Consider the following 25,417-nt stretch of genomic DNA (forward strand, 5'->3'; position numbering starts at 1 on the left):
ACCACCTGGAAATGTAGAACTGTGTCACGTAGATAGGAAAGCAGAATGTTTGATTCACTTTTTCCATTCCTGACAAGAAGATACTAGAAGCAAGAGAAAGAAATCTGAAACCATACAGACAATAGATGGCTGTAAAAACAGAGGGAAATGTAATGGAAGAAAGAATAGGTCCTAAAGAGAATATTATTTCTCATGTGGTCCTTCTTAATATATCTTAGAAAGTATCAATTAGGGAGTTTAAATACCATTCTAATAAGCAGCTTTTAAGTGATCTGTAAAAGAATAAAGATTACTTTTAAACCAAATCTGATAAATATTCAAAACAGCAGCCAAAAATTATTTCCCTTTTATACATATCAATTTTTTTGTTATTTGCAGAAAAGAAACTAAGCAAAATTGTTTATTTTTCATCAGCTTCTCATAGTTTTTTTGTTTTCATTAGAATTGTGGTCTTGTACATATAGCATGTGACCAACATTCCCTGTCCTTCTTTAGATAAAATTTGAACAATTCTTGAAGCAGGCAGTGTGGGCTTTTCAATAAAATAATGTCTTTTTAAGATGTAACATTAGGTGCAATAAAACTTTCTAATTATTAAGTAAACACAATTGATAGAAATAAGTGAATTTTACTGACTACTCAAAGACTGATACAAGTTTCATATAATGCTATATTTGCTGTTTTTTCTAGTGGCCAAATATAAATCTAAGGAACTACAAAGATGAACAGTTGCACAGGTATGTAAAAATTATGTAGACTTCCTTTGAAGAAAGAAATTTGGAAAACTGGTTTTTAGCACTGCAATAAAATATTCCCTAGATGTATCACATTTCTAGAAGTGTGATCTATAGATAAGAAGTTAAGTTTTGATTTGGATAAGTAAGTTGCAATATTTCCTTTAAATAAACACGTGTTTAAGCTTCTTTTCTATGCACAAGTACTTTATACATTTAGTCCCTTAGGAATCATACCACCTTTGCAAATACTAAATTTAATTTTAAACCTTAGAGATGTTGTTGCTTGATATTTCAATCAGAAGTGTTTTATGTCAGTACTTAGAAAATTTTTACAGAGTTAAGTCCATAGTTGTACAGGTTTTTAACTACAGCTTTCATCAATAACGAAGAGGAAATTATTTCTAGTTGCTCTTAATAGCAGGAGAAGCGTGTGTAATTTGGGAAAAAAACTCAACCAACCAGACAAAAAACCTCCAGTAGAACTCTGGTTCCTTTCATGTCTGTTGTTAGTAAGACATGTTTATTACTTCTGTTCCTATGTGGCCATAGTGTTACTAATTAGTTCTTGGGCATGCCTTTTAGCATGTATTTCAGAAATAGATTACATTATTTTGAAGAATAGGCCTGTACTTGTGGGCATGAAAAGCTTCTTCCTGAACTGGGGGAAAACCCAAAAGATAGAATATATGCTGAAAGGCTCATGTGGCTCTGCTTTAAATTTTTACCAAAAAATAGCCAGGGTACTTTTATGAAGTATTTACAGCATAAGCAGTAGTCCCATTGTTATCATAACCATGATTTAATTTTACATTTGTATTTTTTTCTGGGTTTTCCTGAAATATTAATTACTTTAGGGTAAAGGATTATTTTCCAAATATGGTGGTTTATAATATTGGTTCTCTAAAGTAGTGTCTGCAGTTCTGACTATGACACCAACACACACTCCTCAAACTACCTACGTGGGACAGTGTTCCTGTTCCGTGGTTTTGTGCTGCACTCAAGCGTTGTTGTTCAGTGCCCTAGTGATTTAATTCCGAATAAATTGGGAAAATCTAGAATTGAATTGGTGTGAAGCTTCTATAGTTAATTGATCCTTTCTGCAGGATTGGGAATTTAATGGCTTTAAAATGCCATTGCTCCTGTTTAATTATACGTAACTAAGCCCCAAATCTCTCTAGTTTAACTGCTGATGATAAGAAAATTTTCTGCCGCTTTGTTTTTCAAGTGTAAATTACATTTATTTCTCCTTCTATAAATGATCTTTTTTATGTTAGTGTTGTTGTGACGATCTTACAGTAGTTAAAGTGAAATTCCTGTAATTTTTTTAAAGATTCCTTCATTTCATAGAGATACAGTTCATGCAGTGTATGTATACACACAGGATCACAGAATCATGAAAAGGACCTCAAAGATCATTGAGTCCAACACTGCTAAAGTATGTTTCCAAGTGCCATGTCTATGTGTCCTGTAAATCCCTCTGGAAATAGTGACTCCAACAGTTCCCTGGGCAGTTGAAATCCTGACCACTTATTTAGTCCAGAAATCTTTCCTAATATTCAATCAAAACTTCTTTGGGGCAACTTAAGGGCTTTTTTTCTCATTCTTTCATTTGTCACATGGGAGAAGAGACTACCTCTACTTGGGTGCAACCTCCCGTAATGGAGTTGTAAAGAGCACCAAGGTCTCCCCTGAGCCTCCTTTTCTCCAGGCTAAACAGCCCCAGCTCCCTAGCTGCTCCTCACAGGACTTGTGCTCCAGGCTCTTCCCCAGTTCTTTTGCCCTTCTCTGGAAACGCTCCAGCACCGCAGTGTCCTTTGTGTGGTGAGCGGCCCAGGGGCACCAAAACTGAATGCATGCATGTTGATAAACACACATACACGCTTAAATGTACACATAGATACATATGTATATAAATTTGTGTGTCAATATATATTTATTGCTAGTAACCCAGGATAAAATACATTTTATTTCACAAAACTTAATTAAGCCCTCACGTTTCCTTTGTATTTGGTCCTGTGTTAGGAGTTGGGGGTAGTGGATTACTCTAGCTTTTTCAAATACGAGTGCAGTTCCATAATTAAGTTTTCTTAATGCTGACATATCTGCCTTCTGATGGAACATTCTGTGTTATTTTAAAGCACAAACATGTGTTTATATTTTGAAGAATTTGTGAAAGGAGGATCTTTGCTGAAGACTTATTCCTGTGATGCAAAAGTCAAACTGCATTGCTTACTGTGATTTTAAAAAGTCTGAGAGTGTCTTAACAACCAGTGTGTTATGCTTCAAAAATGGTTAAGTGAGGTATTTGGAAATAGTATTGCTGAATAAATGAGACTTTTTCCTCTCAGAACACGAATTTTTTTTTTCCCAGTAGCAGTAACTATAATAGCTGAAGAAAGCTTACGTCACAAGTTTCTTTTTTAAGCTGTTTGTTAGTCTAGATAGTACCATCTTTGAAATTTGCCATAGGATAAATTACAGCAGAATAAATTATGAAAATGAGAAGGAAGATAGAGCTTCTGAGAGCATAGAGATTTTAAGTTCCTTTGCTTATGTAGCAAAGTAGGCCATGGCATAGAAAACCCTTTCTAATGCACAGTACAGCAGCATCTCTTAAATTGTGTTTGGATGGAGTCACTACTGTTACCTGCTACTCTTTTGATAAATTTTTAAGACTTTTTGCCAAGAAACCAAGTTAAGTATAACCCATTTTTTTCTACTAGCATCATTTTGTATTGTGAGACTGTCCTTGTCATCCTGAAAAATAGCCAATTCTATTTTACTTTCTTTAGGTTTGTAAGGAGATTGCTGTATTTTTACAAGCCTAGCAGTAAACTGTATGCTAACTTGGAGCTGGACTATGCCAAGGCGAAGCAGCTCACTGTTGTGGGTTGTCAATTTACTGAATTTCTTCTTGAATCAGAGGAGGTAAGAAATTTTCAGCTATAAGACTGGAAGTAGAATGAGTAGTCTTGTTGAATGCCACCCAGAAAAACCTTAGTTTTTAATAAAGACGTCTGAGATTTTGGGTGTTAAATCTAAAATCATCAGTGTAATTTAGAAATACAGTGGGAAATATTGAGGAAGATGACTGTGTTATGTAGAAGTTTTATTAAATACAGCTTTGTTAAATGCAACTTAGAGTTTGAAGGAATTTTTTTATTATTATTTACGCTGTGTATAACCTTCCTTTTTGAACTCCTTTATTTTTTTACACTATGTATAACCTTCCTTTTCGAACTCATGAGGCTAAAGACTTTTCTACCTCAGGTCAGATGACAATGTCACGGAATAAAACTTTACCCTTTTCCTGGAAAGAGAGAATTAATCCTAAGATGTCTCCATGCTTAGCTCCTTTTATTTGCTTTGAAACTTATTTTTTAGTCTGAATCATTTTCCAGCCTGCATTTCTGTTTTGTGTCTGTATTGTGTTTGTACATTTTAAGACAATTAAAGTAATGAGTTTCAGTAAAGAAAAGACACATTTCTATTACTAACAGATGCTATTCCTCTTTATTTTGCTAGGATGGACAAGGTTACCTGGAGGAATTAGTTAAAGATATTGTACTTTGGCTCAACTCTTCATCAGGCATGAAACCTGAACGTAGTCTTCAGAATAATGGGTTACTAAATACACTTAGCCAGCACTACTTCCTGTTTTTTGGTACTTTATCTTGTCATCCTCATGGAGTGAAAATGCTTGAAAAATGTAATGTTTTTCAGTGGTGAGTGATTTTATTTGTTTTGAATTGTGCTTGCAGTGTAGTAGTTATGCAAATTTTAAACTGTGAGGGCCACCATCTGAAAAGCTGAAAACGTTAAGGTTATTTTGGTGTAGTTAGAGGTAAAGGTCCCCATTTTTTTTCTAAAGTCTTCTAGCCTGTCATTACTAAGCAGACAGAGGTGATAAACAATTTACTTTTTCCTGTCACACATCTGTGTGACAGAGGTGCATATCAGGAAGGATTATAGGATACTGAAAGATGCAGTGTAGGGAAATAGAAAAACAAACAAAACTAAAAACACACAAACCATGAAAAAATGGCAAGTACCATACTATTTGTGAAATGTTGATGTATGTTGTACTTAAAACTTCACTCCAGTATATTTGAGTGAAGTTCTGCAGCTCAAAATTTTGTTAAGTACAAACAAACTTAGCTTCCTTTGGGAATAAATTGGCTGGTGACTAATACTAGTTTATCAACATATAATAAACTTGAAGTAAAAATGCAAGTATTTTAATCTACTCCTTTTTATTTTTTATTGTTGATTTTTAGAAAGTAAGCTTTTTACTGGCTTCAGGAAACTTGATATACAAAAAAATCTGGACACTTAATAGGACTAACTTAACGGCAAGCTTTATAGACAATGTTTTAAAATGAAGAATTGTTCACAGAGGTTCATGAGCATTTGTTTTTATACTTATAATCACTAATTATGCTCACAAAATTTTTACAGGGCAATTATAAAAGATGCTGGTTTGAGGTTTTCCCCTTGCAGTTCAGTGCATTATTTCATCCCTATTTGACTTTATAATTATAACAATTTAATTTACTCAGTTTCAAACGAGAACATACTTTGTACATCACATTTATAGTAATAAAAGTATAATTCAAAGTACTTAAGTTTAAATTATTGATGGCTCAAGTGGGTTCAAATACTAATTTTATTTTCTTCCTCCTCCCCTTCCATGCCTCCAGTCTTCTTAATCTTTGTTCTTTGAAGAACCAAGATCACTTGTTAAAACTGACTGTTTCTAGTCTGGATTATAGCAGAGATGGATTGGCAAGAGTCATCCTTTCTAAAATCCTGACAGCAGCTACTGATGTAAGTTCAGTTCAACTTATATTCCTTATACTGCCCTCTACACATTTTTTTTATTATTCAAGATATATGACTTTATTTTTAAGTTGTTATATGTGAAAATGGTTCTTATTTTTGTATTCAGAGAAATGAAACTCCTACAAGAGTAGTTTTTTAATATATGAACTTCATGCCCTGTATTGTATTTGTGCTCAAGAAATTTTTTCAAATAGAACTTTCTCTCACGTCAGATGGGGGCTAAAGTCTTGATATGTATAACTAAGTGTAATGTGATTGTTTAGGTCAGTGGCATCTTAAATAAATTGTGAAGATATTGCTGTCACAAACAGAAATCTGTATTTCTAGCAGCACTTTGCAAGTTAGCCTTCTAGTAGACACTGTTCTGATAATGATTGAGGTTACTCAGTGTGTTGAAACTAAGTAGGTGCTATAGCTGCTGGAATGAGGGGTTGGTTCATAAATAGGCATTTGGATTTGTTCTTCTGAATGAAAGAAGCTGAATGGGGATAAAAATATAGTTATGTGGATTTGGGAGAGGAAAATCTTGACTTTTAAGGTAACATTGTTAGACAAGCAATCAATGATGTCAGGGAGATAGATGAAAATTAAGAAACTGAAATGCAACTAGGAAGGAATGTTCATTACTTCAAATGAAGTTGTTTTTGTTGTCTGAACAGACAATGTGTTCTAGAATAGATACAAGAGAAAAACATAGGCACTAGCTTTAAATGTCTCACTGTATTTTGGAAGAGGAGGACATAGATTGAGAATATTTCTCTGACACTGTCAAAGATATGATTCTTATGGATTCTTATGGATAAAGAGTGGAGTCTGAAAGTAATGAAGATAGTTGAGGTTGAAGGAATGACTCATTGAAAGACGAAGTTCCCTAATGACTATAATTTTTTTATTTGCTTCTAAAATCTCTTCAAAACATATAGTAATAGAATAATAAAAGATACAGGATTAGACACTTATGATGACCAGTTTACTTGTGATCTTAGAGTCAGTTTTCCCATTTGCTAAGATATAAATAGCTCTCTAATAAACTGTAATTTTAATAGATAAGGTGTGCATCACAGTTGCTTGCTGCAAAATGCAGTAATTGAAAGGTATTTTTAGAAGTTATAAATCATTAGTGTTAGTTATTTTCCTTCCATTCAAGAAAACATTTTTCTTACTTTACAGAGCTGCAGATTGTACGCAACAAAACACTTAAGAGTGTTACTGAGAGCTAATGTAGAGTTCTTCAGCAACTGGGGGATTGAGTTACTGGTGACCCAGTTACATGATAAAAATAAAACTATTTCTTCTGAGGCACTTGATATTCTAGATGAGGCGTGTGAAGACAAGGTGAGCATCCCTTCTCTTTTTAACCTCTTTTTGGTATGCTCCTTTTATGCTCTTCCCCACCCCCTTCCCTTGTAGCAAAGTACAAATATGCAAGAAGGTACTGATGGTTTCCTTTTTGAGTTGTCATTGATGGACTTAAAATAGTTTATAAGACCCCTTTGATGAAACTACGCAATATTACTTACAAGAAAACACAGACTTCTGGATTATGCCTGTATTTAAATAGGAATTGAAACTTACTTTATTCATTATACTTCTTGTGAAGTAATTTATATTTAATGACAGAAGATACCTAAAATTGCTAACACTAGGATTAAGTTAGCATTTGATACTTGTGAAAAACTTGTTTCTTCATTGCAGGCAGAGTGTTGTAGTTACTGCAGTCTTCAGAATTATAGTAGTGCTCAAATACTCTGTATGTGTTCCTAATTATTTTAGGCCAATCTTCATGCCCTTATCCAGATGAAACCAGCTCTTTCTCATCTTGGAGACAAGGGTTTGCTTCTACTCCTAAGGTAAATGTTGAATATGCTGTTTGACTTCACATTGTGGAAAAAAATTCAGGTTCTGGGGGTTGTTTAAATTACAATGTTAACTATCTGATTTTTTTTACAGATTTCTGTCCATCCCAAAGGGATTTTCTTATCTAAATGAAAGAGGTTATGTAACAAAACAGATGGAAAAGTGGCAAAAGGTAATGCTAAGAAGAAAATGTTTGCCAGACATTAGGAGGAATGGTGTAAATATACAGATTTAGAACAGAGATTCTTAAAAATAATTGCATTTTAATGTACCTGTAAAGCTTGTACAATACATTTAATGTATCAGTGACATAATGTTTTTGCTGGTAAAGGTTGACAGACACTTACAGTTCCATAGCTTTTCTGTACATACGTGGTTTAGATTTACCAAGACCTTTATATAATTTCGGTATTTCAGCAAATATTTCAGGAGTCTAGTGACCTTCTAAAATCGGTTGTTGTGGAAGATCATTATCTAGAGAAGTGTGCAAAGTAATGGTGCTTTTCAAGATACCTGTTACCTCTGGTAATTAAAGTTAAACCTAGAGCTCGTGAAGACAGAATTGGCTGATGCTTTACTTTCTAAAGAGGAGCACAAGACCACAGAAAAATTCATTATTGTCATAACTTGAATAAAACTCTTCATATGTTATTTTGGTTTTGTAATTGATTATAAGACATTGGTCTCATTCCTATTGGCAACTTTTTTGGTAGTTAAAGTGTCACTTCTCAAGGAGTACTGAAATGCATGATGATCTTTTGAAATTGAGTGTGTCAGATGTGAAGTATTTCTTTCTTCCTTTTTTAACAAATTCCCTTAAATAATTATGTAATCAATTGTTGACTCTGCAAACTCATTATATATGTGAAGTGCATTCATTTTCTTGAGCCCCCACCTTCAGATAGTAAAAAAATTCAGTCTTTCTCAAGGAACCTTCCTCAATTATTTCTTCCTTATAAAGTCTCATGCTGTAACACCATAAACTGCTAAATGTACTGTGTCAACCCTCATCTGTTTTCTTATAGGAATATAACTTAAAATACGTTGAATTGATTGAAGAACAACTTAATGAAGCGCTTACAACATACCGCAAACCTGTTGATGGGGATAACTATGTTCGTCGGAGCAACCAAAGGTAAATTTGGGAAAATGCGTTCTGAGGCATGAGCTGGTGGGACTGATCAGGAGAGTTGTAAACTGCAATGTATGAGGGAAACTGGGATCCAACAGGATCTCAATTTATTATGTTCCTGGAACAGTACATCATCAGCACAGTATGAAAAACACACAGGATGAACTGGATGCATTGCTTAGCTCCCAGTGTTTGCTTAGCTCCCAGTGTTTTAATATAATTTATTTCAGAGCTTTTATATAATTAGTTTTAGAGCTTTTAGAATTCATTTTATTAAGACTTGGTGGATTGAGTCCCATGACTGGAGTGTTGGAATGGAGGGCTACAGGCTTTTCAGCAGGGAGGGCCAATGAATGTGTCACTCTAAATAAGGAAGAGGTTTGATTATACAGCCTTTACAGTTAGTGATGATGTGGTTAAGAATTAGGGGATTAGGGGATGGAAAACAAAGGAAGTGATGTAATGGGTGTCTGCTACTGATTGCTCATCCAGGATGTTAGTTCTGATGAATCATTCTATAGACAATTAGGAGAAACTTCTGGATCAGTAGCTCTTGTTCTTATAGGCTTCCTGTGGAAGATTTCAACTTCCAGGCATCAACTGCATATATCGTGATGCAATGACAGGCAGCCTTGGAAATTCTCTGTAGGAGAAAATCAGTAGGAGATACCTTCTTTTCACAGGTACTCAGTGAGCCAATTAGGAAAGATGCCCTCTTCAACTCGCTGTTTGTGACTGTAGGTCTTGTGGCACATGTGATGGAGGGGAGGTTTTCTAGGCCACAGTAATCATGGCATGGTTAAGTTTAAAATTTTCTATGTAACCAGAAAAAGCACAGCAGTGTTGCTACCCAGGGCTTCAGGAGAGCTAACTTGGGAAGCAACTTTAGCAGAGTACATTTTTGAGGGCCAAGGAGTCCATCTTCAGGAGCTATCTTTTAGAAGCGCAGGAGTAGGCAATCCCGTGGTGTTTTAAGTCAAGCAAGTGGGGCAGAAGACCACCTTGGCTGAACAGGGAACTCCTCATGGAGTTCTAGAGGAAAAGTAAATTATATGATCTCTAGAAGGTCACCCTTCACAGGAAGACTACAAAACTGTGATTCACATAAGCAGGGAGAAGGCACAAAAGGCCAAAATTCATTCAGGACTGAAGCTTAGCAGTGTTCTGTCACACAACAGGAAAGAGGAGTTCTGAAGAAAACAGTGCATCAGTTCTTGCTGAAGATGGTCACCTGACTTACAGGGATGAAGAAAAAACAGAGACAAATTAAAATTTTGTGGGGTTTTTTGTCTCATCTTTAGCAATATTGATAAACCTTGGGTTGCCTGGTTCTCTAAGCCAGAAGTCCACAAATGTGGAAACTGTGGCTTTTGTGGACACTAACATTGTAAGGGCCCATCTGTATCAGCTGAATGTTCACCAGGTCACAGGGCCTGGTTCCCACCAGGCTGAGGGACTAGCCTCATCAGTGCTAGCCCACCAGTACTAAATGAGCTATCAGATGTTGTGTCAGGACCTATCTTTTATCATCTACCAGAAGTCTTGTGAGTCTAGGGAAGTCCCTGCTGACTGGATTATAGCCAGTTTATTCCAGTTTGCAAGAAGCCCATAAGGGAAGACCCAGAGAAGTACAGACTTATTAGTCTAACCTCAGTTCATGGAAAAATTATGTAGAAGATTATACTGGATATTGTTGAAAGACATTTGAAAAACAAGGCAGTCATCAGGCACAGTTAGCATGGGTTCACAAAGGGGAAGTTTTCTTTAACTAAGTTGTTAGCCTTCTGTGATAAGGTCACCCAGTAGGGTGAAGGGAAGGTGGTGGATGTTGTTTTCCTGTATCTTGGCAAGATTTTTGATGCTTCCTTCACAGCATCCTTCTGGAGAAGTTTCAGGCTGTGAGATGAGCAGGTTCATGGTGTAGTGGGTGAAGAACTGGCTGAGGGACTGAGCCCAAAGGGTTGTAGTGAATGGGGCAACATGTGGTTGGTGACTGGTCACACCAGTGGTGCTCCTCAGGGCTCCATTCCAGGGTCAGTTCTGTATCTGGAAGTGAGTGCACCAGTAGCACGTTTGCTGATGATCCAGACTGGAAGGTGCTGTGGATTCTTTTGAGGGACAAGAAGCCTTGCAGAGGGATCTAGGTAGATTGGAGCACTGAGCAATCTTAAATGGGGTGAAATTTGTCAAGTCTAAATGGTGGATTCTGCACCTGGGAAGGAGCAACACCAGGCACAGGAATAAAGTGGGAGAGGAGTGGCTCAGGGTGGGTCAGCAGTGCTGGGGCAGCCCCGAGGACAAACCCCATCCCAGAGCACTGAGCACTGCACAGCTGGCCCAGAGAGGGGATGGTCCCGCTGGGCTCAGCCTCGGGGCGGCCTCACCTGGGGCCTGCTGGGCCCTGCAAGTGGAGAAGGATGGGAAGGTCCTTGAAGGATGGGAAGGTCCTTGATTTTTGGCCACAAAAATCCCCTACAATATTACAAGCTGGGGACAGTGTGGCTGGACAGTGTTCAGGCGGAAAGGGACCTGGGGGTGCTGGTTGACAGCCGGTTGAATATGAGCCAGCAGTGTGCCTTGGTGGCCAAGAAGGCCAATGGCATCCTGACGTGCATTAGGAGTTGTGTGACCAGCAGGAGCAGGGAGCTCATTCTTCCCCTTTACTCGGTGCTGATGAGACCGCGTCTTGAGTACTGTGTCGAGTTCTGGCCCCTCAGTTTAGGAAGGACATTGAGACATTTGAGCGCGTCCAGAGGAGGGCAACGAGGCTGGTGAGGGGCTTGGAACACAAGCCCTATGAGGAAGGTTTGAAGGAACTGGGGTTGTTTAGCCTGGAGAAGAGGAGGCTTAGAGGTGACCTTATTGCCCTCTACAACTACCTGAAGGGAGGTTGTAGACAGGTGGGGGTCTGTCTCTTCCACCGGGCAGCAACTGACAGAACAAGGGGACACAGTCTCAAGCTACGTCAGGGAAGGTACAGGTTGAATATTAGGAAGAAATTTTTCACCAAAAGAATGATAAAGTACTGGAATTGTCTTCCCAGGGAGGTGGTAGAATCACCATCTCTGGATGTGTTTAAAAAAAGACTGGACGTGGCACATGGTGCTATAGTCTAGTCGAGGTATTAGGGCATAGGTTGGACTTGATGATCTTAGAGGTCTCTTCCAACCTCATTATTCTGTGATTCTGTACCGATGAGGAAAACAAAGCTGGAACCTTCTGTGAGGAGCAGCTGAAGTATTTGGGCTTGTTCACTTTGGAGAAAAGGAGGCTGAGGTGTGACCTCACTGCTCTCCACAGCTTCATTGAGGAGGGGAAGGGCACAGGGAGATGCTGAGCTCTTCTCCCTGGCATCCAGGGACAGGATGTATGGGAATGGTTCAGAGCTGAAGCAGGAGAGGTTCAGACTGGATACTAAGAAGCATTTCCTTACCACTAGGGTTGTGGGTGGTCACAGAGAAGAACAGGCATCTTGAAGTGATGGTTGATGCCTCAAGTCTGTCAGTGTTCAAGAGGCATTTGAACAGTGTCCTTAATAAAAGGCTTTAACTTCTAGTCAGCCCTGAAGTGGTCTGGCAGTTGGATTAGATGATTGTTGTACATCCCTTCCAATTGAAACAGTTTGTTCCTTTCTAAATTCCTCAAAATAATTCTCTGTTTGAAAAAAATCAAGGGTAAGTCATTGTATTACATTGCAGTGTAATTTATTTTAGAGTAAAATATTTGTAGTGCTGGGAAACCTACGTATGTTTCTCTTTCTGCCAGATTACAGCGACCACATGTCTACCTTCCAGTTCACCTTTATGGCCAGCTGGTGCATCACAAAACAGGCTGCCATTTACTGGAGTCTCAGGTGGGGATAATAATTTATAACTTGAAATATTTTAAAGATCATTATAAACCTTTTGAAAAAAAAGTTTTAAAAGAGATGGCATTTAAATAGGTATTGCAGAATAAGTTGATTATGAGTCTTAAGTTGTGAAGACAGTCTTTGCCATCTAATCTCATGTAAAATTCCTTCCTGACACTGAAGTATCACCAAAATACCTTGCAATATTTTTCTTAAAATAACTAGCAAAATCTTAGCATGGAGAGCCAATTCATAAATAGGAAAAATTGTTAGTCTCTGTGGATTGTATAATGACAGTTATACATGTGGTAAAACTATGCCTGTCCTTTTAAGCATACAGAAAATGGGGAGATGAAGGAATAAAATCTTTCTAATATTTTGAAAATCTAAGAAAACAAACCCTAAGCCATAATTGCTTAAATTCACTTTTGATGTGGGTTGGTAAAATGATTTAATGAATTGACAATGCTCTTTTTGAAAAGTTAAGAGAAAGTATATGTACTGCAGTGTGTTAGTTTGACTAATCTATCATCCTTATAATATCTGAAATAACTTTGTGCAATCTCTGATTTCACTACAATTTTCTTTTGCATTATCACTGCTGGTAATTTATGGTTATTATTCCAGAATTACCACTGTTCTTCCTAGAGTGCATCACTTAAATTATTGCTTTAGCTTCTACTATAAATGCAAGGGAACCTGTTTGGCTGAAGTTTCCTGTCAATTTTCAACTTAGTTTTTTTCTTCTGCTGTTTTTCTCCTTCAGAGTGTTGTTACAGATCTAAGTTACACTGTTCGTTCTCCAATGCTGGATAAGTGGGAAGGAATTAAGCAGCTGAAAGCAGCCCTTTGGGCCTTGGTTAGTAATATATTTACTGAGTTTTGCAGTTGTTTAGTTCTGTTATAACTGTTGATTCTTAAATAACTAAGCAAAATTCTATAAAAATAAGAAATAAGGGGTTTTTTTTCCAAAAAATGTGTGATTTTTTTCAAGTAAGCATTTTGTTCCATAACGATACTTTCAGTTGAAAATAGTCCATTCACTGCAACTGTTTCATTATGATGTTTTTAATAATCACTTTGTCTTTTTTATACAAATAAGAATAACACATTGACATATGAATATTAGTCTGGAATTGATAGTTACAAGTTAAAAGTTGCCATGGTCTGAGTTTAATGTATTTACTGTGGTAATCCCTAATGTTTCTGCAAGGACATTGGCAGCCAGTGTTGTTCCATGTGGTCATTATGCCCTGGTACTTGGGACAGGCAAAAACCTAGTGTTAATGTTTATTCAAGCTACACTTCTTAATGTGCTTCTTGTCTTCCTCAAAGTTAATTTTGGAACATTTGTCCAAGGTGACTGTTAGTGGAAGATACTGTAGGTATGTAACAAGATGACTGTGTAAGAGGAATCTAAAATGAATAAACCAAGATCATGCTGCAGGCTACAGTAGAACTTAAAAAGTGAAGAATACATAATAGTTCTCATTTCAAGCAGCTTTAGGTATTATGCAAAGCGTGCTGAGTGCTTTTTTGTATTAGAACAGCTAGGAAATGCCAGAAAGGGTACTCAGATCTTTCAACTGCTTTGAGAATATGTGGCTTTAAACTCTACTACCAACAAACAAAATTGTCAAAGCTTTACATTGATAGTGCTTTAGATCACATTAAGATCGAAACTTACTTGACAAATTTCATTCCAGGGCAATATTGGATCATCGAATTGGGGTCTTAACTTGCTTCAAGAGGAGAATGTAATTCCTGATATAATGGCACTTGCTCAACATTGTGAGGTTCTGTCTGTTAGAGGGTATGTGTATCTGATATATATATAACATTTTCAGATGGTAGTTGTGATCAGTTTTCAGATAGCTGTACGTGATTTACACGAATACAGATTTGTACTTTATTGGAAACCAGCTATTAAAGTTACTGATGTTTGAGTATCAATCTCGGTTCTATGGAACTGCAGAATTGTGTAGGAAGTCTGAAAGAACATGCAATAAACAAATGAAATCTATGAAAAGAGGTAGATACTACTTTTCTCCTGTCTGTAAAACAAAATACTTGCTGTTTATATCTCTGTGAGAATTTATTATTCCATCTTTTTTATTCAATATATTCTTTAAATATTTAAAATCATAAATAGATGGCATATTGTCTACTGTTGCTACTACATAAATGTTCAGCCTTTTTTTCGAAAGGTACTTTTCTACTTTGTAATCAAGCTCTTGTGATAATTTTATTTTTTAATAGTATCTTGTTTTCAGATGTAATGAGTTACCTAAGCTTACATTTATTTACAAATCGAAATTAACAGTATACTATTTGTCAGTTTTGTGAAGTTTCTCATGAATTGCTTTGAAACTGTTTCCTTTCAAATGTCAAGTAAGTTTAGTTAAATTAGGTGCTATTATTGTTTTTCATATATACATTAAATACAGAACCTGTGTCTACGTGCTTGGTCTAATAGCCAAAACTAAACAAGGATGTGACATTTTGAAGCATCACAACTGGGATGCAGTGAGACACAGTCGTAGACAGCCTTGGCCAGTGGTCCCTGATGACATGGAGCAGCTGTGCAATGAACTTTCTTCTATACCAAGCACTCTTAGCTTGAACTCTGAGTCTACCAGTTCTAGGCACAACAGTGAAAGTGAATCTGCTCCATCAAGTAAGTAACCAGAACACCAAAACAAGAAAACAGGAGAAAAATGAAAAAGTAAACAAAAAATACCATCAAAGATCCCAACCCTCCACAAACAGCATTTTGGTGTTCTTATCAACCTTTTGGTAGGATGAGATTCAGACCAGTGGTGTAATGGTGGTCTTGAAATAAAACAGTACAAGCAATAGGACTGTTATGTCCATTCAGATAGATGCATACAAGTCAGAGGGAGTAAAACAGTGTCTTAGCTTCACATTTGGTGTAAAAGAAAAATTTTCACATTAGGGTAAGTTACTAATTTTTATGTTGAGTCATGGCAGTTTGCTGTAACATGCTGCAGAAACCACCATGCTTAGGTATAAAGATACAGTTGGTTGTCCTCAAAGGAATAACTATTTATGTTCTCTGGGTGTACACACACACACAGAATTTTGTTGTGTTTAAATTATTGTGTATTTCAAATACCTAATGCATTTTATTTTTTTGGGGGATACTTGGAATTTAAATTAAGAAAAATACTATATTTAGGTATCATTAAAGGACTTCTTAGGTTATAATCCTAGTAGCTGGATGTTTACACTGAAATAAAATAGTGTGGCTTCTCTTTTGAAGCAGTGAAATCTTCAGCCCAGTTAGTCATCAAAATAGCTAATTTGCATCAAGTTATGCAGGAAAAAAAAGAGGAATTAAAGTTCCAGTAAATTCTATAGACTCTGATTTGGCTTCTACAGAATGGCTTCCTATTTTGCAACATAGTTTGTAGACTTTGAAGAAATGCCTATTTTTGTAACAAAGTCTTGTATAATTTCAGGTATGTTCATCATGGAGGATGACCGTTTTGGTAGTACTTCCACCAGTACTTTCTTCCTCGATATTACTGAAGATGCAGAACAAATATTTTATGACAGACCTGGACCTTCAAAGGACAAAGACCGTAGTCCTTTTCCTTTTTTTTCTTCTAGTAGACTTGTGAAAAATCGCATTCTAAACTCTCTTACTCTACCTAATAAAAAGCACAGAAGTAGTAGCGATCCAAAAGGAGGAAAGCTGACATCATCTGACAGTAAATCAGGCCTGAGGCGAAACCGTACAGTAACAGAACCTAGTGGTAGCATAGACTTTCCTGCTGGGGAGGAATTGAACCCTGTTTTCAGAGTTCCAAAAATCCAGACCTTACGATTAGAAACTTCTTTTGTTGGAAGTAAGCATGTGGAAGATACTGATTGTACTCAGAGTATCGGAGAAAATGATCTGAAGCTGCCAAAAGGTCTTGGAAATGAAATTCATCGGGAAAACACAAGCAAAGAAAGGCTAATTGGAGATGGTACTACACAAACGCATTTCAAGAGTCGTAGCTTAAGTTTTAATACAGATACCACAACAAGTGGCATAAGTTCAATGAGCTCTAGCCCTTCAAGGGAGACTGTAGGTGTGGACACTTCAAATGTAGATACTGACTGTGGAAGTTTGAGTACTGTTGTAAGCACAAAGACAGTTAAACCAAGTCACTGTTCAGCACCACAGTCTAACCACCTGCCTCTCTCAAAATCCAACTCTGTATCACTGGTTCCACCAGGGTCTTCTCATACCCTTCCCAGAAGAGCCCAGTCTCTTAAAGCTCCTTCTCTTGCTACGATAAAAAGTCTTGCTGACTATAACTTCAGCTACACAAGTTCTCGAGATGCATTTGGCTATGCTACACTGAAACGTCTGCAGCAGCAGAGGATGCATCCCTCACTGTCTCACTCAGAAGCTCTGGCATCTCCAGCAAAGGATGTGCTGTTTACTGACACCATCACCATGAAGTCTGGCAGCCTGGATTCTCGACTAACCCCAAGCCGGTAAGAAATTATTCTGTGCTCCTGTCTTCAGTGCTGTAGGAACAACTTAAGTGTCTTCCTCATAGTTTTTTTTTATCTGCACCTTAAAGGGACAGTTGTCGCAAGGTGATTCATAACTTCACTGAAAGCAGTACTGATATTAAGTGAATAACAGAAGGATAATTCTCCACTTTGTAAGTGCTGTCAGAGAAGCCCAGCTTTCATAGCTGTGCTCAAGCTTTTATAATGTTGTTGGTGACAAAGGAAAAAGTTTCCTTTTATCACGCTTTCTTCCTGTTTTATAATGTAAAAACTGCAGTTGCACTGCTAACATTTTTAAAGTTGGAAACGCACGGAACTGCCCATGAAGTCAGGGGTACATGTCAGAAGAGAATTTTCTCGATGTCACTTGGGGAGGTTTTAGGACAGGGCCTCCTGCCAATATGCTATATTTGTGTTCACTGCAGCACTGAGGCCAGTGATGAGATACTGGTACCACTGATAGGAATGTCAGTTTGGCTTCTTAGCTACAGCAGATCAAAGATTTTACTCATAGCATTTATTTTTAGATGGCAGTGTCACCTCTTTATTTTTGAGCAATATTAGATGTTCTGAAGACTAATTAGATAGTTACATAAGATGTCTAGCTCTTGACATTGACACTGTTCCCAGCTGCAACAGTCACTGCTTAATAACCTTCCCTTAAAAGCTCTTGTACTAAATTTTTCCTTCACATCATCTTTTAGCTAGTGCATTGGATTTTCACATTAATGTTGAGATGGAAAAGGCACTTTTTTATCTCTGTTCTTGCCTTATCATTTCTTGAATGAGAGAAGGGGGAGACGCTACCGGTACATGAGTTGTCTGCTTACTGTGGAAGAAGCAAATGCTCAGTCCTTGAGCTGCCCTTCTCATACCCAGTTGGGTGTATATGTCCTGAATTAAAAGAAACATCCATTTGTGTTGGTATTTCCCATCATTCTGGAAAGATGCCATGAAAGATGCCTTTTTTCAAGTAAGTTAGAGCTAGACTGAGTATGTTGGTTAGATTAAGGATGATTTAGTAGTTACCCTGCACTGTCCTGGAAATTGAAGTGCCGTTCCTAGCTATGTCACTGGCATCCTGTGCTAGTGCAGGGACGAGTGGGTGTCATTTCAGTAGTAGTACAGGTTCTGTAATGGCTGTAAGTAATTCTTTACCATTCCTTGCAGTCATGACCTTGATGTGCAGAGCAGCCTTGCTGCAGTGGACTTTGATCCTGCACGCAGTGTCATATTGACTGTTCCTGGTGCTTAGCTGTTCATGTTCTCTTGTGTCAGTGGATAGAGTCAAGGATTTCAGCTGACCTGCTTAACACTGAACTAAAATGTCTGGAGTGCTTGTATCCCTGAGAAGGTTAAATAATTGCAGACATGCATACTCAAAGAGAGATTCATGTTGTGTTAGTTGCTAATATAATTGATTGGAAAGACTGTAGTGAATCTAGTATATATGTTTTTCTTGCTGGTGATGCTGTGTCCCCGCTGAAAAATAAAGGTCCTTGTAATTTCTGATTGTGTTTACTAATGAATTCAGAGTATGTTTACTGGCCTAGATAGAGCTGTCGTTAGCTGTTTTTTAAAAATAAACTAGAAAGAAAAAATCTGTTCTTTTTAACTGCCATCAATTTTTCTGTCAGTCTTCTGAAAAGTTTTATTTGCGGTTTATTGACAGATTCTTGTATTAGTAGCAGCTAACAGTCATAGATTTACTTTTGCAATGTTTTTAGTTGTTCTTTTTATTCAGAAATTTAAAAAACCTTTTTCTTTGCATAAATTTTGTGAGGATAAATTTCCCACCTTTGTCTTTAAAGACCAACCAAAAATACTAACACACATATTTTGGATCCTGATGTTGGCTGTCACACTATCACCTGCAGACATTCTTTCATGAAAACTTGGTGCTGTTTATCGCTACTAATGCTGTATCTGTTTGTTTTTCTAAGAAAAAGCAGGGACAAATGTTTGGGATTGATACTTCTATTTTTAATTTATGTTGAGAGTAATTGTAGAATGTTTTGTTATTAAGTATTTAATGGAGTTGGTAACTTCTTGAGTTCTATGATTAAACAATTTATTTAGATTGGGAAAGACTTTTAAGATGGAGTCCACCTATTAACACAACATGCCCAAGTGCTCCACTAAGCCATGTCCTTAAGTGCCACATCTACACATCTTTTAAATGTCTTAGGGATGGTGACTCAGCTGCTTCCCTGGGCAGACTGTTCCAGTGCTTGACAACCCTTTCAGTGAAGAAGTTTTTCTTAATATCCAATCTAAACCTGCTCTGGCACAACTTGAGGTCTTTCCCTCTTTTTTTGAAGTATGGCTTGACTTCTTTTGTGAGTCCACTGATTCTGTCACTAGCATCAGTCAGAATTACCAACAAGAAAACTATTGATATCCTCTCAGTTGTATTTTGTGCATTTCCATTGCATAATAATTTTTTTAACCTTCCATGGTCAAACTTTGATAATTTAATCTCAATATAAATCCCATCTGTAGGGATAAGAGGACACTTTATTGCCCAAATAAGAAATTGATAGAAAACTTATTCCAAGGCAAAAAGTCAAAAAAAATCAAATGTTCACTTTGCCCTCCAGTGTTTATTTGCAATAAAAATTCACTGTTCCTGCAGTGTGTCTTTTTATTAGGAAGCTTTTATCCAGTGCATATAGGCCATCTACATAGATTGATTATCAGAAAACATATTTAGGTTTTTCTATTTGATGAGAAGGAAAATGCCAGAGCGGCAAATGTGAAATTTCCAATATCCGGGCTCTGGCCAGCACTGAGGTCTTGTTCTCTAACTTCTTCTCTCCTGTATCATTTTCCCATCCTGTTTCTTCCTTTGTTCTTCAACCTATTTGTCACAGTCAGCTCCACTCACTGTGCAGGTTTAAGTTTGTTCTTTGTGCATTCATGTTGAGCAAATACTTCCTCTGTGCTTGGGTGACCCTTCTGGGCGGCTCCTTTGGAGTATGGGAGAAAAAATGTTCCCTGCGTGTATCACTGGTAGGCTCAAGGTGTGCCTTTGCAGGGATGTGCCTGCTCAGCTCAGAGTTTGTGAATATCGAGGAAATAGATGTTCAGTGCATAGGTACATTTCAAAATTAGGTAGTTAGGAGTTTAGAAACCCAAATCTTTACTGGCTGTATCTGGTCTGTAAGTATTCAAAGCTAGAATGTTGAAGAAAATGATGGTTTTGCAGGATGGGCAGGAGTTCCTGTACCAAGAATTATAAAGGATTTGCCAGGAACTGCCAAACTATGCAAGACAATATGAAGCAGAAAAAGCAATGAGCCTATAGCTGTAATTTGTCTTAACAAGCTCTGAGATCTGCAGTGGGAGGATGACGATGGTCTTTGTGTCAGCAGCCTTTTTTACTTTTAATGTGCCAGAATGAGAGAGTAACTGCAATTGTGATTATTTGTTTCAATGTTACAGGTTCATGAAAGCTTTAAGTTATGCTTCATTAGATAAAGAGGATTTATTAAGTCCTATTAACCAAAACACACTTCAGCGTTCCTCCTCTGTTCGCTCCATGGTTTCTAACGCTACTTATGGTAGCTCTGATGATTACATTGGCCTTGCTCTCCCAGTGGATATCAACGAAATATTTCAGGTATGTATGTGTTAACTGATTTGGTTCATTTGCATTTTCATACTGAAAGGCTGTTGCCTTTTCATCAGACTAGATTAAATCTAGAGAAATGAGGAAAAATGGACATGGTACTTCAAAGAAATACATTTTGGAGAGCTAGTGTTTCTTTTCTAACTGTTCTTCTCACTTCTTTACACAAGATCACTAGGCTGGTTTGTGTTAAAGGCAAATAATGGCAAAGACTGTTAGAGGAGTGTTAAACAGTGGTGACAAATTTGCTGTCATAAGATTTTTAGTTGACATCTGGCTTTTATACTAAAATTAGCATATTCTGTGCACATTTGTTAATTTCTGCCTTAGCCAACCAATAATTGCTATGTTCATCAGCCACCTATAAATTACGTGCATAATCACACAGTTAACTCCCTGCTACCATGGTCTGTATTAAATAATAGATTATTTATATGTATATCATTATAGTATTAAATTATATCTATTATTATATTAACTTTGAAAATACATATATTTAAGTTAGAACAGATTATTTTCAGTGTCTCAGAAAATCCCTTCCTCTTTCTACTTGGTAGAAACAAATTCCTGTTTAACAAACTGGTGCTCCATAGGGTTTAATAGGGTTCTGTTACTTATTATCAAAACCAGGATGTGGTCTATGTCAAAGGTAAAAGTGGTCTTCCTTGTCTTTATTTTACTTAATCTTTGCCTTTTAAATATAAATAAACTTCTTACTAATCTCAAAAAATTGCTAAACATAGAGCAAAATCATGTTAAATCATGTATCTGCTTCTGTTTTTCCTTTGTGAAATTACTACTTTTTCTTTCTCCTTCACAGTCTTTGTGGCATATTTGTTACCTCATTTCACCTCTCTCAGCTCTCTTTGTAGTTGAGGCATGCCTCAGCTCTACATCCTACAGGCAGCATTTTAGATGTCCTGGTTGCTTTTGTACTTCATTCTGAAGATCTCCAGTGGTGTAGCATGATCATGGACAGATTATGAATGGCCACTGTGGGTCACTGGTTTCCTTACAGCCTGTCACCATCATTTTAACATTTGCTAACTCTTCATGAGCTTTTGTTAATAAATGTTCATTCACAGATGTATATTTTTCTCATTTGGCTTTTCTTTAGTACTCAGCAGCTCATTGTTAATTTCTTCCTCTAATGATGCATTTTTCCTGAAGTAAAAGATAAGGCAAGATTTAATTACCTCATAAAATGTACTTTTTTTTTTCTTGTCAGAGATTATCACCTCTGTTAATTTTAATTTTCACTTTGGTATTCCAGGTAAAGGAAACCCCATATTTCCAGAAGAAAACTACACCTCCATTTGATGAGCATGGATCTAGGGTCTTTACATCTGATGCAGGAGGTACTGGTTTTATTCTTCTCCTGTAGCTTTCTGTTGTTTATTGGTATGTTGGGTGGGTTGTTGATGTATTTGTTTATTTCTATTTACAGAAAACATCATTTTAGCTATTAGGCTTTGAGGACTGTGTTCTGGAATCAGGATAATAGGCCATTAATTCCCTGTTTTATTTAGTCTGAGCTAATGTGTTGCTTCAAAGTTTGGTCCTGCTCTAAAAAAATGAAGGAGGAAAGCCTGCATATCTCTGGTAACATGAACTAATGCTGCTCAAAGTCTGGTAGTGATGCTGTATTACAGGAAGTAACAACATTTAAGCTTAGAAAAATATGAATCCCACATATTTAAGTATTTCCTTTGAATACAAGATCATTTATAAGAACTTACTATGGTATTAGATGTGTATTTCAGAAAGTAAATTGTCTTTATCTGATGGGTCCATGACAATTGGATCAGTGAAGATTATGGGACGAGAGAATTGCAGGTGTTCTAATGCCTGGCTTACTCTGGAATGTACCTCTAGAGAAGTCAGAAATCTGTAGGGTCTTAGTATGGCTTTTTTCAACTGGAAAAAAAGAAGGCTCGACACTGGTTTTTTTATAGTTTATTAGGATAGCTGTTGTCCTATGTTTTTTTTGGGTTTTTTTCCCCTTTAATATTATGCACAAAGTTGATTTTGCTGGAAGTGTGTCTCTGTAGTTTGCTAAGTTTCAGTGTAAAGTAACTCTTGTTCAAAATTGTATTTGTTTGTTTTTTCCACCCAGGGAAGAGCATGTCACTAAAGTGTCTTCTGCTTGTTTCTGCATTGCTGAGTCTAGTTTCTTCCTGTCACGGTCACTAAGTTACAGTTTTTTAAATTGTGTTTATTTTTGCATTGGTGCATGTGTAATTTCAACATCTGGTATATTGTTGTATTAATCTTATTTGACACAATGAAATTTGGTAATGTATTGGTACTATGTGGGTATTAGTAATGTTGCTACCATGTCAGGATTTACCACTTACCTTCTTACAGTGTGTGTACTTAGAGGTTGAATTCTGTCCTTTGCAATGTTTTGTTATGTATAATAAGTTAGAACTAAAACTTTGTCTCTTTCTCAAATGCTAACAATCCTGGGAGCTTAACCACTGAAAAAAAAGCCCTCTATAGGTCTTCACATGCACTCCATCCCCAGCCTTAAAAGGCTTGAAAGTGGAAATTAATTGAAAGAGTTAGTGTTGGTTGCTTGGTTTTGTGGGGTCTTTTTTGATAACTGAATCTTATTTACAGGTCTTCCATCAGGTGCAAGTGATGTTGTCAAAAGCCCTTTTCAGATGCTCCGCCAGCAGATCAGTCTCACAGAAATAATGAATACCAGTCGTTCAGATGCCTGTCAGTTCTTAGAAGGTACAGAGGACACAGGGCTCCAGGAGCACACAGATGAGAACTGTCTTTACTGTGTCTGCGTTCAGATTCTGGGTTATCAGCCTAACACCAAAGTGAGCTCTTCCTATAATCGTACAGGTTAGTGTTCCTTATGGAGAAGTGTAAGAAAACTGAGTGAACACAGTGGCTTTTGTTCAGCTTTAAATAATCTGGAAGGTTTTTTTTTTAACTGACTTTTGTTTTATTGACCTTAAAATTATTTCTCTAATAAGCTCATTGTGCAGCCAGTGGTATTGCTATGGTCATTTCTAGCTTTCCACTCTTTAGTATTAGTAGGAGTAGGTGTCTGCATGTTTCTTTAGTATCTCTAATAGCATCAAAATAAAAGTTTTGAAACCTTATTTAGTACTTAAAATGTGTGTTCTGAAAACTGACATTTGCTGTTCAACTAATGAAAAGTCTGACATCAAATCAAGTCTGTGCCATAAAATACAACGAAGGAAATCTGTGGAGTCTGTTGAAGCTGAGCTGTAATTTCTGGGATTTAGTCATCTTTTCTCATACTTTGAGATTCAGAAGAGATTTGGAGTTATTTTTTCTAACCTTCTCTGCAGAGTTTGCAGTTACATGCCTTTTGTCAATTCCTGTAATGGAAAAATAATCCAGTAGTATTATTATTAAGTAGTAATGCTTAGTAGGAGCACTCACTGTTTTACAATACTGTTAGACATTTATTAATAGCAATGTTGGCAAAGGGGTGATGCACAAATGTGAGGAATGGCTCAGAGAGCTGAGCTGGAGGTTGAGTTCAGTAGTGAGAAGGGGTGGCAAATAAAATCCCAGCTATCCCATAACCCAACAGGTGCAGCAGAGCCTGGCTCTTGCCAGAGCCCTTCCTGCAAACACCTGTGACAGCTGTGTGAATAAAAGTAAGTCTGCACATGCAAGAGCATCTCTATTGTGTTACATAAAACAGGATAGGTGTATCAGTAACAGTACTATGTGTGATGGCTTCTTAGCTTCCATCAGTGTCTGGAAAAGACTCCAGTCATGTATTTTAAGTTTTTTTTTTTTTTTTAAATCAATTTTGGAAGAATTTGAGTGTAACTTGTCCCAAATCCAACATCTAGTTCTGAGCAGACTTTTATGTATAGTACTTAGTGCATCTTGCATGTTTGCAATTGTTGAAAAATAATGAAAACATGTGAATTGAAGAAAAGTGTGAATAACAAAGGTACATCTTGTTTATGTCAGGTTTTTCAGACATTCCATATACTGACTGGTGTGGGCAGACCATTCACAATCACTTAGATGTGCATTCCTCCAAATTTTCTGGAATTTCAGGCTGTAGTGATGCAGTATCCCATGGTTCAGCCAGCAGCACGAAGAGTACAGAGCTTGTATTAGGTAAATCTGAAAGCCTTATGATTATTAGAGACTATAATTAATAAAGACTATTTTAGGCATTGTGAAAAAAATAATATTTCACTTATGTACACTGCAATAAATTAATGCTCTTTATTAGACTATTATTAATGCTCTATTATTAGACTAATACCAAACAAATCTGAATAAAAACATCATCCATCTCCAGCTGGGAGAATATAGGTCTAAACTCTTCTCCCTCTGCCATACAGCATTTCTGCAGATTATTCAATACCTAACATTACAAGGAAATTTATTTTCTTTTTTTCCTACAGATGTTAATTAAAAAGAAAAAGTCTTAAGAATTACTGAATTACTGTAAAGAGAGACTTTATTATATACTTGTGTATTATATTTTGAATTATGAAGTTTTCTTACAAAGTAGCTGGTTTTTTAATTCTCCCCGATCTGATAGAAGCTCATCCAGTTTGCAACATGATTTAGTGGTAACAATACCACTGTAACTTTATCTTGCAGGTTTTTCTTCTAAATGGTAGAAATATTTTTGAAAAGGTGAACTGTTTAAATTCCTGAAAATAGTGTTGTTCTAAGTTCTAATTTCAATAGAAATATTTTTGATAGCTCAGAATACATGTATAAATATGTGTGTTCATGTATGTATGGAATACATAAACAGACTTATTGTACAAGATTAGCTCAGTCAAAGACAATTCTGTTTAAATCCACGTTGT

At 36.7% G+C, this 25,417-nt stretch overlaps 1 protein-coding gene across 3 annotated transcripts in view; it reads left to right on the forward strand.

The window, feature by feature from the left end:
* The window catches only part of RICTOR (RPTOR independent companion of MTOR complex 2), a 74,626-nt gene that overhangs the window by 43,186 nt on the left and 6,023 nt on the right, over positions 1–25,417 (forward strand). For all 3 annotated transcript variants that reach the window (XM_053969034.1, XM_053969037.1, XM_053969036.1), the window contains 17 exons: positions 691–737; positions 3,530–3,665; positions 4,263–4,462; positions 5,438–5,564; positions 6,750–6,914; positions 7,353–7,429; positions 7,530–7,608; positions 8,462–8,571; positions 12,334–12,421; positions 13,185–13,277; positions 14,125–14,231; positions 14,866–15,095; positions 15,901–16,930; positions 20,396–20,573; positions 21,856–21,940; positions 23,205–23,438; positions 24,555–24,707. In XM_053969034.1, coding sequence (XP_053825009.1) covers positions 691–737; positions 3,530–3,665; positions 4,263–4,462; positions 5,438–5,564; positions 6,750–6,914; positions 7,353–7,429; positions 7,530–7,608; positions 8,462–8,571; positions 12,334–12,421; positions 13,185–13,277; positions 14,125–14,231; positions 14,866–15,095; positions 15,901–16,930; positions 20,396–20,573; positions 21,856–21,940; positions 23,205–23,438; positions 24,555–24,707 — 3,139 coding nt within the window. The remainder of the gene's footprint in view (positions 1–690; positions 738–3,529; positions 3,666–4,262; positions 4,463–5,437; positions 5,565–6,749; positions 6,915–7,352; positions 7,430–7,529; positions 7,609–8,461; positions 8,572–12,333; positions 12,422–13,184; positions 13,278–14,124; positions 14,232–14,865; positions 15,096–15,900; positions 16,931–20,395; positions 20,574–21,855; positions 21,941–23,204; positions 23,439–24,554; positions 24,708–25,417) is intronic.

Source organism: Vidua chalybeata, chromosome Z, assembly GCF_026979565.1.
Source record: "Vidua chalybeata isolate OUT-0048 chromosome Z, bVidCha1 merged haplotype, whole genome shotgun sequence".
Lineage (NCBI taxonomy): Eukaryota > Metazoa > Chordata > Aves > Passeriformes > Viduidae > Vidua > Vidua chalybeata.